The 16,262-nt window shown below is 43.5% G+C and overlaps 1 protein-coding gene and 4 non-coding genes across 5 annotated transcripts; all 5 read left to right on the top strand.

Moving 5' to 3' along the window:
* Positions 1 to 1,878: 1,878 nt before the first annotated feature.
* Positions 1,879 to 15,031, top strand: RPL17 (ribosomal protein L17). The gene is made up of 6 exons (XM_086960373.1): positions 1,879 to 2,964; positions 3,104 to 3,144; positions 3,922 to 4,056; positions 6,726 to 6,824; positions 14,514 to 14,705; positions 14,950 to 15,031. The coding sequence occupies exons 1-6, from the start codon at positions 2,925 to 2,927 to the stop codon at positions 14,995 to 14,997; spliced, it is 555 nt and encodes a 184-aa protein (XP_086816499.1). The 5' UTR covers positions 1,879 to 2,924; the 3' UTR covers positions 14,998 to 15,031.
* LOC147726277 (small nucleolar RNA SNORD58) lies at positions 2,770 to 2,835 on the top strand. The gene has a single exon (XR_015309753.1). It is a non-coding gene; the product is annotated as a small nucleolar RNA SNORD58 (small nucleolar RNA).
* LOC147726276 (small nucleolar RNA SNORD58) lies at positions 3,777 to 3,842 on the top strand. The gene has a single exon (XR_015309756.1). It is a non-coding gene; the product is annotated as a small nucleolar RNA SNORD58 (small nucleolar RNA).
* Positions 6,583 to 6,646, top strand: LOC147726275 (small nucleolar RNA SNORD58). The gene has a single exon (XR_015309752.1). It is a non-coding gene; the product is annotated as a small nucleolar RNA SNORD58 (small nucleolar RNA).
* On the top strand, positions 14,767 to 14,830 carry LOC147726274 (small nucleolar RNA SNORD58). The gene has a single exon (XR_015309754.1). It is a non-coding gene; the product is annotated as a small nucleolar RNA SNORD58 (small nucleolar RNA).
* Positions 15,032 to 16,262: the final 1,231 nt, after the last annotated feature.

Raw genomic sequence — 16,262 nt, 5'->3', positions numbered from 1 at the left:
TACACAAATGTAACCGACACATGAAATTGTATGTAGGGGCATGATACTGCCATAACTGCACATTTAAGGACTGTTTTCTAACAGAAGGATTATGTTATTTAAAGAGTAAGCATTGTGATGCAATGAAAAGTACCATGCTAAGATGGCCGCCATTATCGATGCATTGTGAGAGTGTTCCCTACCGTCATCGAGTTTGTTACTCGGGTGACGTCAATTAGTTTAAATAGCTTCCTCGCAGTGATCATAGTTGACACTGACGAAGGATTTTCCGAAACGCGTCTGTTTGGTGGAGTTGTTTGCTAAATAAAGATCCACTACGCTACCCCCTTGGAGTGCTTGACTCTTTTGCAAAAAACGAAGGAAGTCGTGGCAGTATATATATATATTTTACACACATCTAATTGGCACATGTACTCCTAATAGTCACATTTTCGCTTCCATCTCCAAAACAGCTGAAAAAGAATTAATTGCATCAAAAAGAGGCATTGGATGACGAAAAGACTGCTGTGCCATTAGAATTTGGCGTATTTCTGTTCAATGGTTTCAGGGATGAGTGCAGAGAATGTTTCCTTTGGGAAAACCAATGTCAGTTACAAATTTCACCCTCACTCACCCTCAACCCCTCACCCTCAACCCCTCACCCTCACTCACCCTCAACCCCTCACCCTCGCTCACACTCACCCTCACTCACACTCACTCACCCTCACCCTCACTCACCCTCACCCACCCTCAACACCTCATCCTCACTCACCCTCACTCACCCTCAACCCCTCACCCTCACTCACCCTCAACCCCTCACCCTCACTCACCCTCAACCCCTCACCCTCACTCACCCTCAACCGCTCACCCACCCTCACCCTCACTCACCCTCAACCCCTCACTCACCCCCACCCTCACTCACCCTCAACACCTCACTCACCCTCACTCACCCTCAACACCTCACTCACCCTCACTCACCCTCAACACCTCACTCACCCTCAACACCTCACTCAACCCTCACCCTCACTCACCCTCAACACCTCACCCTCAACCTCAACCCCTCACCCTCACTCACCCTCACCCTCACTCACCCTCACCCTCACTCTCACTCACCCTCAACCCCTCACCCTCACTCACCCTCAACCCCTCACCCTCACCCTCACTCACCCTCAACCCCTCACCCTCACACAGTGCAATAGGTCTCAGACCATTTCAGTTAGAGCTTTAAGAAATGTTTATGGCTTTTTTTATTTGTAATTCTTTAGCATTGGCTACAGGAAACAAAAATGCTAAACATTTACAAAAAAAAACCATAAACAATTCTAAAAGCACTAACTCTAATGGTGCGAGACCTATTGCATTTCCAATGCTTGTTTTACTTTCCACAAATGCATACATCAGACTAAAACTGCCGAAGTGCCAGCCTTTCCAGTGTTCTGTCAAAAAAAGGTGGCATCATAATAAGTAAAGTAGGGGCCGTGTCGGTAAAGGACACGTAATGTACTAGTTCTTTACAAACGCGACGGCCATCTTAGAAGTGAAGTTGAACGTTGAATTCGGAGTAAAATTGTTGTTTTAACTGAAAAAAACACTTTTTGAACTACGTTTTGGACAATGTATTAGTATTCACAATTGAAGAAAAATACTATTGTATTTTTATATATTGTAATATAAACGTATTATTTTGGCAGTAATAGCGTAAATTACATATAAGGTAACAAAATCGAATTCATATTCAATGTACTCATTCGACTTAGATGGATTGCTTTCAAAACGCGATTGCTTTTCAGCTGGGTATTTTATTAAGGGTGTAAATATATTTTTGTTTGCGGCTGATCGAGATCTCGCGAGATTATGAAGTCGTCATGCCGCTCCCGGCGTGCTCCGCTTTCTCTTCCTGCGCGGCCTGAGGTGAGTGAGACATGGTATCCGGAGCTGAGGGAAGGAGACTAAGTTCAATCCAGGGGGAATCTTCGCCATCCTGATTTGAAACCCTTCGGTTTAGTGCTTGGAGAACAGGATCATTCTCCCAGTCAGAACCCTCCACGTTACTAGCCCTGTTGTGTTTTGGTTTTGCGGGGGTTTGAAGTATAACAGGGCTATATGGTTATCCGCATTGGAATGGCCTCGGTGTGGCTCTACTATGTAATGAGGCACTGGGCACAAATCGAGCAGCAGCATGTGTCCATCCCGGTATGTATGCTGTTCGTTTTACGCCGCCTGGTCATTTTAATGGATTACCTAGATACTGGTAGCAAATGCCGTTCTGTTCCTTCCTGCCGAGATGACTTTAGGATTGCACCAGCCTTTGTTTCTAAAGTAATTTGTAATAGTCCTTTTGTCACTGATTTGTATGTTACACTACGTAATTAGGTTAAGAAACGCACGGTAACGCTCTGTATACACTCCGTGCATACGTGTCTGCATTGCTAAATGTTTGTACCGACTAGAAGTTTGGCAGCGCCAACTAAGGACACCGTCTTAGCCAGTGCACTTTTCTTTTGTAACTGCATTTGGATATCTAACAGGGAAGGACAGTAACGTGATTATCAAAACTATCGTTGTATGACCCACTCCCGTCACATCTTTTAAACAAACTACCATTTCTCTTTGAATTTTTGTTTTGATATGTAGCAGCATACACTTTATCTGGAAATGCTTTCTCGTGTTGGTCGCGCCGGTATTGAGAAAGATGTAAAAGACTACTAACTAGTTGCGGCACTCTTTCCTGACGTCATTTCTCATGCGCCTCACTGTATCCAATGATGCGAAAATGGCCTGGGCATGTTGCTGCGATGATGATGATCTTAGGACACCTTTGACTTTATTATGAAACTAATTTGATTTCTGAGCAGCAAACGTGTTGAGTTGTAAACCTACATAAAAGGACACATCATTGCATTTTTGTGATGCTTTTTCTTTCCTTCCACAGTTAATCTCTGAAAATGGTGCGCTATTCGCTCGACCCAGAAAACCCGACTAAATGTAAGTCAAATTCGCGTTTATGTCCCGTATTTGAAATTAAAGTCATCTGTCGATGATTGAACATTTATAATGAAGACTATTAAGTGTTTTGAGAGAAGACGAATATGTGCCTTGCATAAATATTATTTTTGTTTTGCAGCATGCAAGGCACGGGGTTCCAACCTGCGGGTCCATTTCAAGGTACGCGTCCTTTTAAACCACACATCCTGCATGATTCTCCTGATGCTTTCACCGTACATTGAACACCAGGGGCCGTGGAAATTCTATCACCCGATGTTTGGGACCGTTTTAGTTCAGTGGACCCTTGGAATACAATTCCAAGTTTCCCAGCCCTCTGCAGCGCAAACATGTTGGTTGCCAGTTAATACCACATAATGGATCTGTCTACGAGGATGGTGTACAACTAAGGCACAATGTGTATTTATAGGTAGTAGTGTGAAGTCTTGCATAAGAAAAGCCTTCATTATTCAGACCAGCGCCCTTAAGGAAATGCTTTGAGCGTAGCTTGTTTGACAGGGAAGCCAGTCGAAAAATGCGTAGGCATTTGCAAAATGTAACAATTTAATGCTACATATAATGCTCACATATTGCATGTCAAAGCAAGACTGGTGAAAATTGGCAGGTCTAAAAATATTTTGCTACGCTATTGCTTTAAAAAACATGGGCCACTTAAAGTTTGTGTAAAATTGAGCATTGCATGAAGTTGGTGTCCTGTTCATTCTCTTTAGAAAGGGTGAACCCACCCGATGTCATTCAATTTGTGTTCTTGATAGTTCACATTACTGTCAACTTGTCACTTTGAGTTTGTGTAGCTGTGATGATGACTTGCTTAGGACACCTTTGAGTATTTCATGAAAATGTTTTGCATTCTGAGCAGCTACTAATTATGCCTTGTGTACAATCTTCCTACTTCTTTATTTCTAGAGTAAACATGCCCTCTTAAATTTTTTTTTCTAGAACACCCGTGAGACTGCTCAAGCCATCAAGGGTATGCATATCCGTAAAGCCACCAAATACCTGAAGGATGTCACTCTTCAGAAGCAATGTGTTCCTTTCCGTCGTTACAATGGTGGAGTTGGAAGATGTGCTCAGGTTAGATTGTTAAGAATTAAGTGGTTCAGTACATGCCATTTGTGAATGTTGCCTGCGCTCTACAACATTACTTAAGGTTAATCTTTTTATAAAATAATTTTACGTCCTTTGGATACACAACCTAGAATAAATAATCCTTCAGTTCATGCAGATTTTCATGCACTTCACAGCCATTGCGTGTTTCATTCTATGGACCTTTTCAGGTTTCATCTAAGCTTTATCTGAGAGACCCAGTAGACTACTAACACAAGCAACAGTTCCCTACTATTGCTGCTTGTACATGGGACTAATCGGGCGATATAGTGGTATGCCTTGCCATCCAAAAGTAATGTGGAATATGGTTACATCCAGGTCTTAAAGACAGCTCAGTAGGTTTTCTGTGACCAGCACAACAAACTGGCCCCAACGCCTCTGGCCCAACCTCTGGGCTTTCACACCTTGCTATGTAGGTATCCCCTCACCGAAATTGTGTTATTAACTGGCCACTACATTAATCCAATATTATGGATTTAAACGTGTGCAAAAAAATTGTCGCCCCACCCTTCCGAAAGTCAGTTCGTTATCCGCCATCCCACGTTCGTCAAAGAATCCTCTTGTGGCGAACAAGCCCATATTTGGGGCTATAGTCTGTCATTAGAAGGAAACCAAGGGAAGTTAGTCCAATGAAAATGCCTACCTGTTCAAATTCCTCAATCAGTCTTTGGTGGAGATGGGGTGGTTAAAAAGAAAAAAATGGGACAATAACTATATTATGGTGCTGATGCCCATAGAAGCAATAGGCTAGCTGTAATACAGGCCAGGCTTCTGGGTAAAATGAGATGGGGTGATTCCTGGTGTGACCTGTGTCTGCCCTTGGGTTTAACAGAACGTGTCTGCGCTCTCCATTAATATGCAATAAAAGGTCATACCTTTGTATAATGCATTACTGTTAGTTGCTTTTTCTTCCTACTGCTGGGGTAACTTTTTTTTAAGTGAAAATTATCTAGAACCGATCCTCTCCACCCGTTTAGAATTCAAGCATGAAATAGCATCTATATATCTCAATACAGCATGTCTCGTATTTATCATGGTAATTCATTTCGGTTTGTCTGTGCGAAGTGTTTTCTATACTTCACTCGGTTCGTTTTTTAGCCAACACGTTTCGTCGCTGTTACATGGGATTACCCTGCTACTACTTCAGGGCTAATGTCAGTGTCCGGAGTGCTCTTATTTTCTCTGATAATTCCAGCCAGAAAAGGGTGTCTTATTGGAGTACCAATCATGGAGAAGTTGTCTCCATGGTTAAACTTTTTCTTTAGTCTCAGTAAAGCACATAAGGTTGTAACTTAACAACCAGCTGCCAAATCCGGCAAAGTTGTGGAGCTTGGATATCGCAGCGAACGGCGTACACGCCAGAGCTGTGATATCCAACCTCCAACTTTGCCGGATTTGGCAGCTGGTTTTATTGAAGCTGTATACTGCATGCCCTACCCTAGAAGCCTGTCCTCTGGTTAGGTGAGATGTGCTGCTGTGCTTTAAGACACATGGAGGCAGCACCAAAGTGAAAGTAATTTGCAGAGGCGAAAAATAATGTAAAAAATATTTTTCTTTTTATTCGTTTTTTCTTTTTTCAAGGTGCACAAAACGGCCAACGCGTTTCGCTCCCCAGCCTTGGGAGTTTCGTCAGGGCAGGATCAAGTGAACTGAAACCTGTATAGCTCTTAGTATCGGATAACAATGGCACCGTCATTATAGTGTAGCTTGAGGCGTTGTGCGTAGATATATAGTTCAAGCGAAATCCAGTTAGACAGAGTACTCAGAGGAAAAATTGTAGAAGTGACTGAATAATCCACGTGTGTGTCCAAATATGTCAGGGGGGCTGTAAGTCACTACAGTCAAAAAATAGTAATATGCAGAAACCTGTACAGGTCAAATGTATTACATGATCATATTGGCCAATGTGGGTGCCGTCATAAGCAGTCCTTGATAAGCTGCAGTGTGTATTAAGTCTCTCATAAAGATGACAACCGGACAGTCCCCCGTGAAACGCCAACTGGTTTTCACGGTGGACTGTCCGGTTGGGTTGCTCATTTCAAGCTGATATATGGTTAGACTTGACCTCTTATGCAACAGGTTGGATTAGAGAGACTTCATTTTGAACTAAATGAAGTGATTGGTCTGCTGTCAGTCCAGCTGGTGAAGCTCCTATTCCTGATGGGTTGCCAAATGACCTTTTGAAATGCAGCCTAGATCTGTGGGTGCCACTGCTGACTTGTTTTTACAGCATTCAGATTTGCCATTGCATGTCTGAAAACCTAACCTACTGCCCGTAGTCGGAGGTATGCGAGTAAAAATCTTCACCTCGCAATGCTTTTATAATTGCTAAAGAATCGGATGAGTGTGTGGGTGGCAGTATCGTCGTGGCCAGGTTCATTTGAATGCGGTTTTTGTACTACAGACTGTATCATAAGCTTTCAAGGGACTTTTCTTTTTTTTCCCCACTTAATGTATTGTGAAGAGCATTTGCATTTTTTATCTTGCATATGGTTGCTGTGATGACTACTTAGGACACCTTTGCATTAAAGATGAAACAATTTATATTCTGAGCAGCCATTGTTGATTACAGGTGTTGGGATGCTTTCACCTCACACGACCATTCCTCCCTCCTAACCTCAGTATTTATTTTACAGGCCAAGCAGTGGGCTTGGACCCAGGGGCGATGGCCTAAAAAGAGTGCCGACTTCTTGCTTCATATGCTGAAAAACGCAGAAAGTAACGCTGAACTCAAGGTTTGTATACAAGCTTGTTTTCATTGTTTGGAAGCTAGCAATTTTCCACGTTTGAGGCTGGTTTTTGAAATACCTTGTGTAACTATAGAATTGGGTTGGTGCGATGTAGTTGGTACTGTATAGTTGGTACAGGAGTCTTACTGACGCATGATTTGAAGAAAATAAGTGAACTAGGGACCAGAACAGCTGTGGTTTGCTGTGAATTTGCTTGCAGACTGTGTACCATGAGTGAAGTTTACAATCGGAACTCCTTTACCCCAAGTTCAAGTATCACTAGAATGCTCATGGGTTTTCGAATATGATGTATTTGAAAGGAGCGAACCACAATGGCTTCTCTTCTTCGGACGTGTGACGGTAAAATATTTCTTTGTTTGTGTAATTGGCTCTGTGGGCGCGGTATGTAGGTTCCTTCATGTTGGAAAACGAGCCAGCATCTGTGAGGCCTGCACAAATAACATGACTACATTTGTCCTTCACTGGGAACCAAACACCCCATTGTAGTGCCTGACTCTCAGAGGGTAGCATTGCAGAGCAGTCTGAGGCTTACTCGAGGGAGGTGGTGTGGGCTGGTAATAGCCATTTGCGAGTGCGCAAAAATAACACTCAATAATTGATTGTCCAGTCTGTACTTCGCTTTATAAAAGTTAAAGTACATTTATTAAACACACACACCACTCCATACTATACACCAATTTACGAATATATACATAAGCTATGGAATTACTTTGTGACATTGCAAACATTTCCACCCCTCCCGCAAGGGGGGCTGGGGTCTAGTACCACCACTCCCATGTATGCACATCTTGCCCCCAATGCAGTGAATTGGTCTTAACATGGAGTGAGGGCCCTGCCCGCTGGCACATCCCAGAGGCGACCCCTCCTCCCCCATTACCTCAACAAGCATTAAACAGTCTACACCTTCCTTGGTGACACATGACCCTGACTGAGCATCTCCTACTGACCATACAGTATGCACCTCTACATCTTAAGGGCTAATAGTCTGCGGTCTTCACCTCAACGCAGCAGCAAAAATACATGTTTGCGCACACTTTAGAATGACAGTACTCTGCGCATTTGGATATCGGCTCTGCTGCCTCCCGGGTTCAGACAGGCGGCAGACAGCGGAGAATTCCGAGCTACGTGCTTCTTCGACTCTCTGCTCCACACTCCACCCTCTGGTTATGTTTAACTAGGTAGCAGCAGTTAATTAAGAAGTTTCAGTTGATGTTTACCTCCGCATGACTCCTGGTAAAAAAAAAAAAACGCTTGTTCGTGCATTGAGGAAAGCTATTGCAGGGGCGTGTAAGGGAGTCGGCCTGGAATCCCTTTCTGACGTAGCGTCTGTTCTGACCCAGTGGAGCCGGCATGTCTTTTTGTCTCCTCCTGAAGCCACGCCAAAGGGCCCCAACCAACCCCGTATGGAAGTGTCATCCCCCGCCGGGGCCCAGCCTTGCACCCATACGGCTTCCATGCCCCGACCGCACTGCAAGCAGATAGCTGTCCCTTCTGACCTGCTCCAGCTCCTGTCCGCCTTTCATCATCCCCTGTCAGGCTTTCAATGGCGGGCCCAGCAGGTAGAGTCTGGGCCTACCACTGCTAGGCCAGGTCTGAGCTCGCACTGGGCCCGGGGCTTTGCACAGGGCCGCTCCATCACGCTAGTGCTGCGTCAAAGAAAATAAAATTCCCGGGATGCCTCTCATTAAAGGTAGGTGTCATAGCGCCAAAATATTCAATTTTTTCGGAAACCAAGCCATATTCAGTTTTACCAGCATTCGCTTCTCCATGGTGGGGGCTTGTTCTTGTGGCAAGGGTTTCCCGCTCCCCCATCCTCCCTGACCCAAACTTCAGAGGAATGCCATGGGGCTGAGTAACCAATGCTATCTAAGCCATTGCTGGAGAAAATTAACTCCACGTTGAAAGAATGTAAACTTGCAAGCTCTGGAGAAAAGTAATGGAGGGGAGGGATAGCTTTCATCCCTAAAGAGTAACAACAGCCATAGGGGCTGTTTTTTGCCGTAGTCGAATTGAAGAGAAGCCGAGTCTGGGATTTCTATTTGTACATAGAAATGGATGGTACTTGCTTTTTCCCCATAACGTCATTGAAAACAATCTTTGAAAACAATCTTTAAAAGCACAATATGTAGCAATAACAAAACGTAGATCCCGACAGCTCTGGAGACAAAAGTAAATATAGCCAAATCAGGAATGCCAAGGAATGTAAGGGGTTCAACTGATAAACCATAAAACATCCCTCATACATGGCCTCAATACATTTGAAAATGGGGAAAAAGAAAACAAATGTGATGTTAATAGTGCCCGAATGATTCCCTGTTATTGTAGGGTGAACAAAATTAATATATTCAAAAAGTGAGTAACTACAAAATCAACAAAACATTTAATTGCCGGATGAGCTCTTGACCCAACTACCACTCCATAACTAGGACTGGGTGAAGTTTTTTGCTGGCGAAATTTGCAATCCTTTCTGAATTTCATGTTATGAAATTTCGTCATGAAATTTCCTAAAATTACGAGCTATGTATTTTAGCCCATTTCGTGTACCTTGCATTAAAATACCAAGAGGCTGGATCAAAGGGAAAACCCCTTTTGAAGGAAAACTTTGTACTTAAATTTGTCTTCCACTGGAAGACTTTAATGCGAGGTGCATGCTCACGTAAAAAAAAGGCACGAGATGCAGGTATTTCACATAAAAGCAACATTGAAAGTCTAATGGCTACCCCTGAAGAGGGCTAATTGAGAATGCCACTGGACACGTTTTAGGATCTTGGAGATTTGAACAGCTGGGGAATTTGGACGCTCCACACTTGCTGACCGTCCCAACTTTGAATGCCAAGCTGAAATACTTTGTGGGAGTTAAAAGGGCCACACGGGGAATAAAGAATGTCAGTTTATCTCCAATCACTAGCTGATATCATCAAACGGACAAAATTCTAGCACGCCTATTGTTGGTGATAGAGAGCAGAAGTCTGAGAAGAGAATTGCTTTATTCTCCACACGATTCAGAAAAGGGGGTGGTGATGAACAGAGTGTCTGAATTGATCAGACCACTCTTACCCAGTCCAAAGTTCAGGGCTTGATCCATCACCGTTATTTATCTCACTGCCCCATCCCAGCTCAGAACCTGGCTATATGCAAATCAGTCTGTCCCTGGCCCAGTGCATCATGGGAACAGGGCAGACTAAACTACCAAGCCAATTCTTCACCAGAAAGGAAACAAGCTACCGGGGACCGGTTTCTGGCATTTCAGCCGTCTTCGGCCCGGCTTGCTTGAATCCTGATGGAGCAGTGAGAAAGGGACTCATGTCTGAGTATACCCTGCCACACCAATAGTGGCCAAAATCGATTCAGAAAAGGGGGTGGTCCACACTGCATAAAACAAGCATTGGCAAAGCCAATCCGTCTCGCCCTTGGGAACTATTGTTTTTGTCAATGAGTTTTAGCCATGCTGTACAGCATTTGTCACCCAGTGGCTTCTTGACGCTATACAAAACAATATAGCAAAAACACTTACATTTGAGTCACAGCACTGTAAAATCTGCTTCATTCAATCAGTAATATTTCGTCCATGCGCTTGCACCAATTGGGGACTCCTGTAGCCCCTAATGGCTCTTTGCTCCTCTCCGAAGCTTGCCAAGGACCTACCCCATATGCAGCTTTCTCTAGCTCACAGAAGAACCAAACCCTAACCGATGTCTAGTGTTGTCACATAGCTCATGTTGTTGTTGCAGCCTTCCAGTTTTTTTTTTATTGTAGCCATCTTTGTCAACCCCAGTACACAGAAAAATAAAGAGTATATTCTTTGGTATGCCTGCACTTATTATTTATTTAGCTAGTATTACAGCTAGTATTACTCGCCCTCTTAGCTAGTATTACTCGCCCTCTGCGCTAGTATTACTCTCCCTCTGCTCTGCCTCGACGCAATGGGAATTTGAGCTGAAAACAAGCCTTGGCATGGAGAAGGTTTCAAAAGGTGAGCTCGACAGCTATTCTGAAGGGGGCTGGATTCAAAGTGCTTGGAGGTGCAGTCAAGCACGGCTGACAAAATCCTGTGGTATTTTGTGCGTGGGTTTTCAGAAGAACAGTTTGTTAGTAGAGTGGATTGGACCTTAAATTAAGGAAGGCCTGGAAGGGTGCACCAAAAAATGCGTACTTTTAATCCAAAGCAGAAAAGAGTGAGATAGCTTGGGGGATATGTCAGGCACACCAGATCTTCCAGTACAAGCCACCTCATCGGTATCGTACCCACTGCCTGTCTCCTACAAATTGTAGCTCATTTTCAGGCCAATATTCCACCAACAACCGCTCGGTACTAATGCTACGTGACTTTGAGGTTAATGTCGCACGGTACAGTAAATACAGAATAACTGCAATGCTCTCTCGAACATGCCAGCAATGCATACTTAATAGGTTTACCAGACCACTCCAAGCAACCAAGAACACAGTGCTGCATATCTGGGGTTGTCATTAACAAAGCATTCTTTTTAGAAGTACCAACTGAAGCCATCCAGAACTACAACTCCCAGAAACCATTAGGTTGTTGAGCTCCGCCATCGCGTATTGAGCACTGCCACCGTGGTTACATAATAACCGTAACACTTAAGGGGTTAGATTTGAATAACAGTAAAAGTTAAAAATTAGCATAACAACCAACCAAGAGACATATTAGCCCTCAATGTCCGTGTATTGTCAGCCTGGGTCCTGCATTTGTGATCATATTACGTTTTAAATGCCAACCTACGCCCCAGATAAATCCGGACTGAGTACACATGAAGAATATATACATATTTGCCAAGCATGCTGGCTAATGTTACGGGGTGAATCATTAGATTCCTCCAACCTCAGTGCCATTACAGTGGAAAGTGTGATTAAAAAAAAAAACACACTCAAAAGACTTGTTTAAACTGTTACTTATGCGGCTCTGCTTGCACTCCCTTTCCATCTCTGCATACTTTGTGCTCTTTAGGCACCATCCCATGACTTTTTTTTATAAACTCAATTTGTAAGTATTGAGGCTTCCTTGATGCTTGCATACCCACTTTCCTTTTAGGTCTCGCCTGAGCCAATGTGCTTGCGCATTGCTCCGGCGAGATTATAGTAAGGGGAAAAGAAGTCTACCAAAACTGCTGCGTATCACATACAGTTCATGTGATCTATGCGCGTGCACAGCTACATAACACACCACCATTTGTCTGTGCCTCGGCATCAGACTTCAAAGGCTGCCGCGCTCCACACACCCCTCTCCCCACCACAGCAATGCAGATAGCTTGTTTATGGATGAAAGTGAAAGCCTACCGTGCTTGATTACAGTAGCCTTTCTCCTCAAATGCTGTTGCTGTGTTGCCATCTCTTTAGGGACACTCAGCTTGAAAACATTTGACTTGCTAGCTGCAATGCTACATCCGCAATGCTTTGCCTCTAGACACGTTGATCCTCGCAGACTGTGCTGACTCAGCCCCTCCTGAATCTGAAACTGACCAACGCAGTCACCACGAAGTCTCTTCTGTCTTATGAGGTCTGCCCGGCCACCCTTTACTTGGGACCCTCTCACATCCTCACCCTCACCCACACCCACCACTCTGGGGGCACCACCACATCACTCAGCACCACAACAGTACTGTCCATTCTTGCTACCAATAAGCATTGCCATAGCCAATAGGACTCATTAGGAAAGTGTAAACTATTGGCGTTGAATAACATTCAAAGCCAACACATTAAAAAAAATTGCCATTTGCAATACCAATAGCTCACACTTTCCTAATGCGAGACCTATTGCGTTGCAAATGCTTGTTAAAAGTAGAGTAGGGGGCTGGCCGAAGTCTGTGTGTCCTATCAAACAGCGACACATCACTTCCCTGCCCCTGCTCCCTCCTTCTTGTCCAGCCTCTGGGTTTGTTGAAAATGGTGCCGTCCAGTGTCTCTGGCCACATGGCCGCTGAAACCCAACTCCTTCCCCCTTCACTGTAGTTAAGCTTGGTGCCTGGCACCCAGCGACAGCAGTTGATGGGTTTGCTTTTAGCTTCACCTATCTTTTCTCCTTGGAGAGAAGGTCTTCGCTCTGAGAAGAAAAGTCGTTAATCTAACCTGCTAGGGCCAGACCCAGGCCAGGGACTCAGAGAAATAGGTCATTTCTGGCCGACCCAAAAGCAGTACAAATATGACTTTGGATACTGCAGAATACTCATTTTCACATCAGCTACACTGGACATTAGTGCGTGTCTGGAATCTGTAGGATTAGTGGAAGTCATTTTAGCCATGGACCCCACATCCCCATAGGGGAATAATGAAGTGAAAACGCACTTTCCCTGACATATTCCTTCCCAGGGTATAAAGTCTATTCCATGTCACCACCCAATTCAGCATAAGTCCTGCCACACCATTCACTCTGTTGCTGCTCCTGGGCTGCGCACGCTAGGAATCTCCCCTGTGCAGCCCCAACACGTGTGCACACGCATGTCTGCATGTAAGTGGCATGGTGTCCCATACTCCAGCTGCTGCGTGTGGCCTAGTCAAGCCAGGGGTACACCAGTAAAATCTCCATGCAGTCTCCTTCACGTTTGCTATCCAAATTATTGGTTTTAGGCACAGGTGGTGTTGCAGGCTTTAAGTTTATCATTTTATTTTTGACCTGTAAACTTTGACGAAGGGGTTCTACATTTGTCAGAGTTGCACTCCTTGGGCTTTCAGTCACGTGTTAGCGTACTTTCTCCAACCACAGCAAAGTCAGCAGTTTGGAATTGGGAGTGTGAAGGGTTTTTTGAAGCCAGCAACCTCCCCATGGTACTTTACTAGGGCCGATACTAATAAAGACTCAGTACATTTTCCTTCACTAATGCAACTAGACCAACTTACCCGCAGAAGAAAGCCGACTTGTTATGAACCCCAACGTGGCTCTTACCCTTGACGGTAGCGAATGAGCCTATAACTAGTGTCAACCTGTAGAGGCGTTTGCTTTTTGATATGTTGCCTATACCCTGGCCAGAAAGTAAATGTACAAGACCACACTTGTTTTTAAGTCTATATTCCTGTTACATTGTCCACGTTTTTTTCTGTGAAGCTTTTGCTAATACAAACGTTGGCCCTAAAAGTCTACCTTGGTTTAATAGTTAAATGTTAGTAGTCTCCTATATGAACTTAAAGGGTAGGTGTGGCCAAGATGGCAGACATGAGACATGTTTCCTGATAGGTCTTCAATTCCAATCCATTGCGGGGATAAAGCGTTTGACAGAATAACAAATGACATTGGAGGAACATTAGATCTGTCAATGTGCTCCCAACCACGCTCATTCCTCCACACCCTCCCATTTTCATTCCTCATATCTACAGCTGAGCCAAGTGAAATCTGCTTAATATTCAGACTCCCAAATTGCTCATTTATCACTTTTTATAAGATATTTGACTGGCTCATTTTGAGTTCATTATGTTGTGTGCAATGGAAGTCTATTAATACTGTATGAATATTGCAGCAAGAATACAAAGTTGAGGCCTGAATTAATGCATGTCGTCTCTAACAAATATTTTTATTGTAATCCATTTTTATTAAGCCATCAAATGTACACTTGGTATCGGTGCTGACTGCCTTGAGACTCCTTTCGAAAAGTCACTAATTTGTTTCAATCCAAGCATTGGTAGCGGATGCAATGTAATTGCCTTTTTTTTTTAACAAAATTTTAGGGACTGGATGTTGATTCACTGGTCATCGAGCACATCCAAGTGAACAAGGCGCCCAAAATGCGCAGACGTACCTACCGAGCTCATGGCCGAATTAACCCATACATGAGCTCTCCCTGCCATATTGAGATGATTCTCACTGAAAAGGAGCAGATTGTCCCTAAACCAGAAGAGGAAGTTGCTATAAAGAAAAAGGTAACTTATAAACAACGTTGTATGAGTGGGTTTAGGTATGGTAGCATTGGAAGTGTTTGGGTTGCTGTGATGATGATCTTAGGACACCTTTGAAGTATCTGAAAATAACTTTTGTTCTGAGCACCCATTATTGAATTTTGTATTTATTTATGCGGAATTGAGTGTTTAAGTTGACTTTTTTTATGCAATATGTCCATGTGTGCTTTGCTGCTGGGTATAAAGCAAATTTCTTTTTACTTTTCAGATATCTCAAAAGAAACTAAAAAAGCAGAAGCTCATGGCTCGGGAATAAATCTCAGCGGTTGTAAATAAAGAGTTGAAATCTGGATTTTGTATTTATATCGATTTCTTGGGTGTTTATTACAATGTGGCTATGGGACCAATTTGAAGTGTGACAGGTTGAGGCTTGCTTAAAAAATGGGTCAGATTTATTAAGAACTTCAGTATTGCGTCTGGCAAGGCAATGCCAGGGCTTGATTCAGATTGACCAAGTACCCCAATAGAACCGTGTAGCCCTGTGTGGCTTGGTAATGCCAGATTAATGCAAGGCAGTGCAAGTTGCTGCCTTGCGTTACTCTGCACTGCGAAGATGTTACATAGAGAAGTGGGTGTTCCAATTCATCCTCCCATGCTTTTTGCTTCAGTCCTATATTTACTAAATTTAGTACACCTGGGAATGTGTCACTATCCTATGCCTTCCCATTAGTGACGCAAGAAGAAGCGTCGTCATTTCTCCTAATTTTTACTCTTTCCAAGTGTTCTGCATTCTGTAGCACTCAAAGAGGAAAAAGCCTCTAAATTATTTTTGTGCATGAATAACACTAACAATCCAGCATGTAACTCTAGCACTAGGCTGCACAGAGCACCCAAGGGCATAGACCGCAGGAATGCCCCATATATTGGTACATATGGCTTATTCCTGCCCTCTTTCGCACAAGTTGTGTAAAAGGTTGTAAATCTGCCCCACAACACAATGATGCTAACCTAGATTTATTTATTCATGCAACACCAGTTGTCTTGCATACATAATTATAATGTTGAATGAACTGCTTTTGTTGAATGACACATGAGTGTGATTTAAAGCACTCCCAAGTTAGGATGGTCTTTTTAAAGGAACAAATACTTTGATTTAAGTTGTAGTTATATAATTTCACCTGAAAGTGCAGCTATATAACCGCCCTGCAAACAACATTGCAGAGTCATATTCTTTACATCTGTTGTGCTCCTGTAACATCAGACACGCTTCCTCCTCCTTTTTCTAGATATTAATAATCTGTCATTAACCGAAACCCGGCTCCTAGTTTCCACTAAGATATCCCTAAACCGTATATATACACACCATGTTTCAACCATACTGGATAGATTAGGGAAGAGGATTATCATTGGTACGATAGCAACAGCTGGCCAACACAATTCACTGATCTTGATCCAAAATGCCAATCTCCACCAAACACATCCACTAGACAAACCTAAATAACTGAGGAATATATATGCATCCCACCTTTATTGCACCTACTTTTCTATGCCTTCTTTCCACTGCGGCAGTTCTCATCTTAC

Source organism: Lissotriton vulgaris, chromosome 3_1, assembly GCF_964263255.1.
Source record: "Lissotriton vulgaris chromosome 3_1, aLisVul1.2, whole genome shotgun sequence".
NCBI classification, from domain to species: Eukaryota; Metazoa; Chordata; class Amphibia; order Caudata; family Salamandridae; genus Lissotriton; species Lissotriton vulgaris.
Note: the sequence above shows the minus strand (reverse complement) of the source record. Positions and strands in the feature narration are given on the sequence as shown.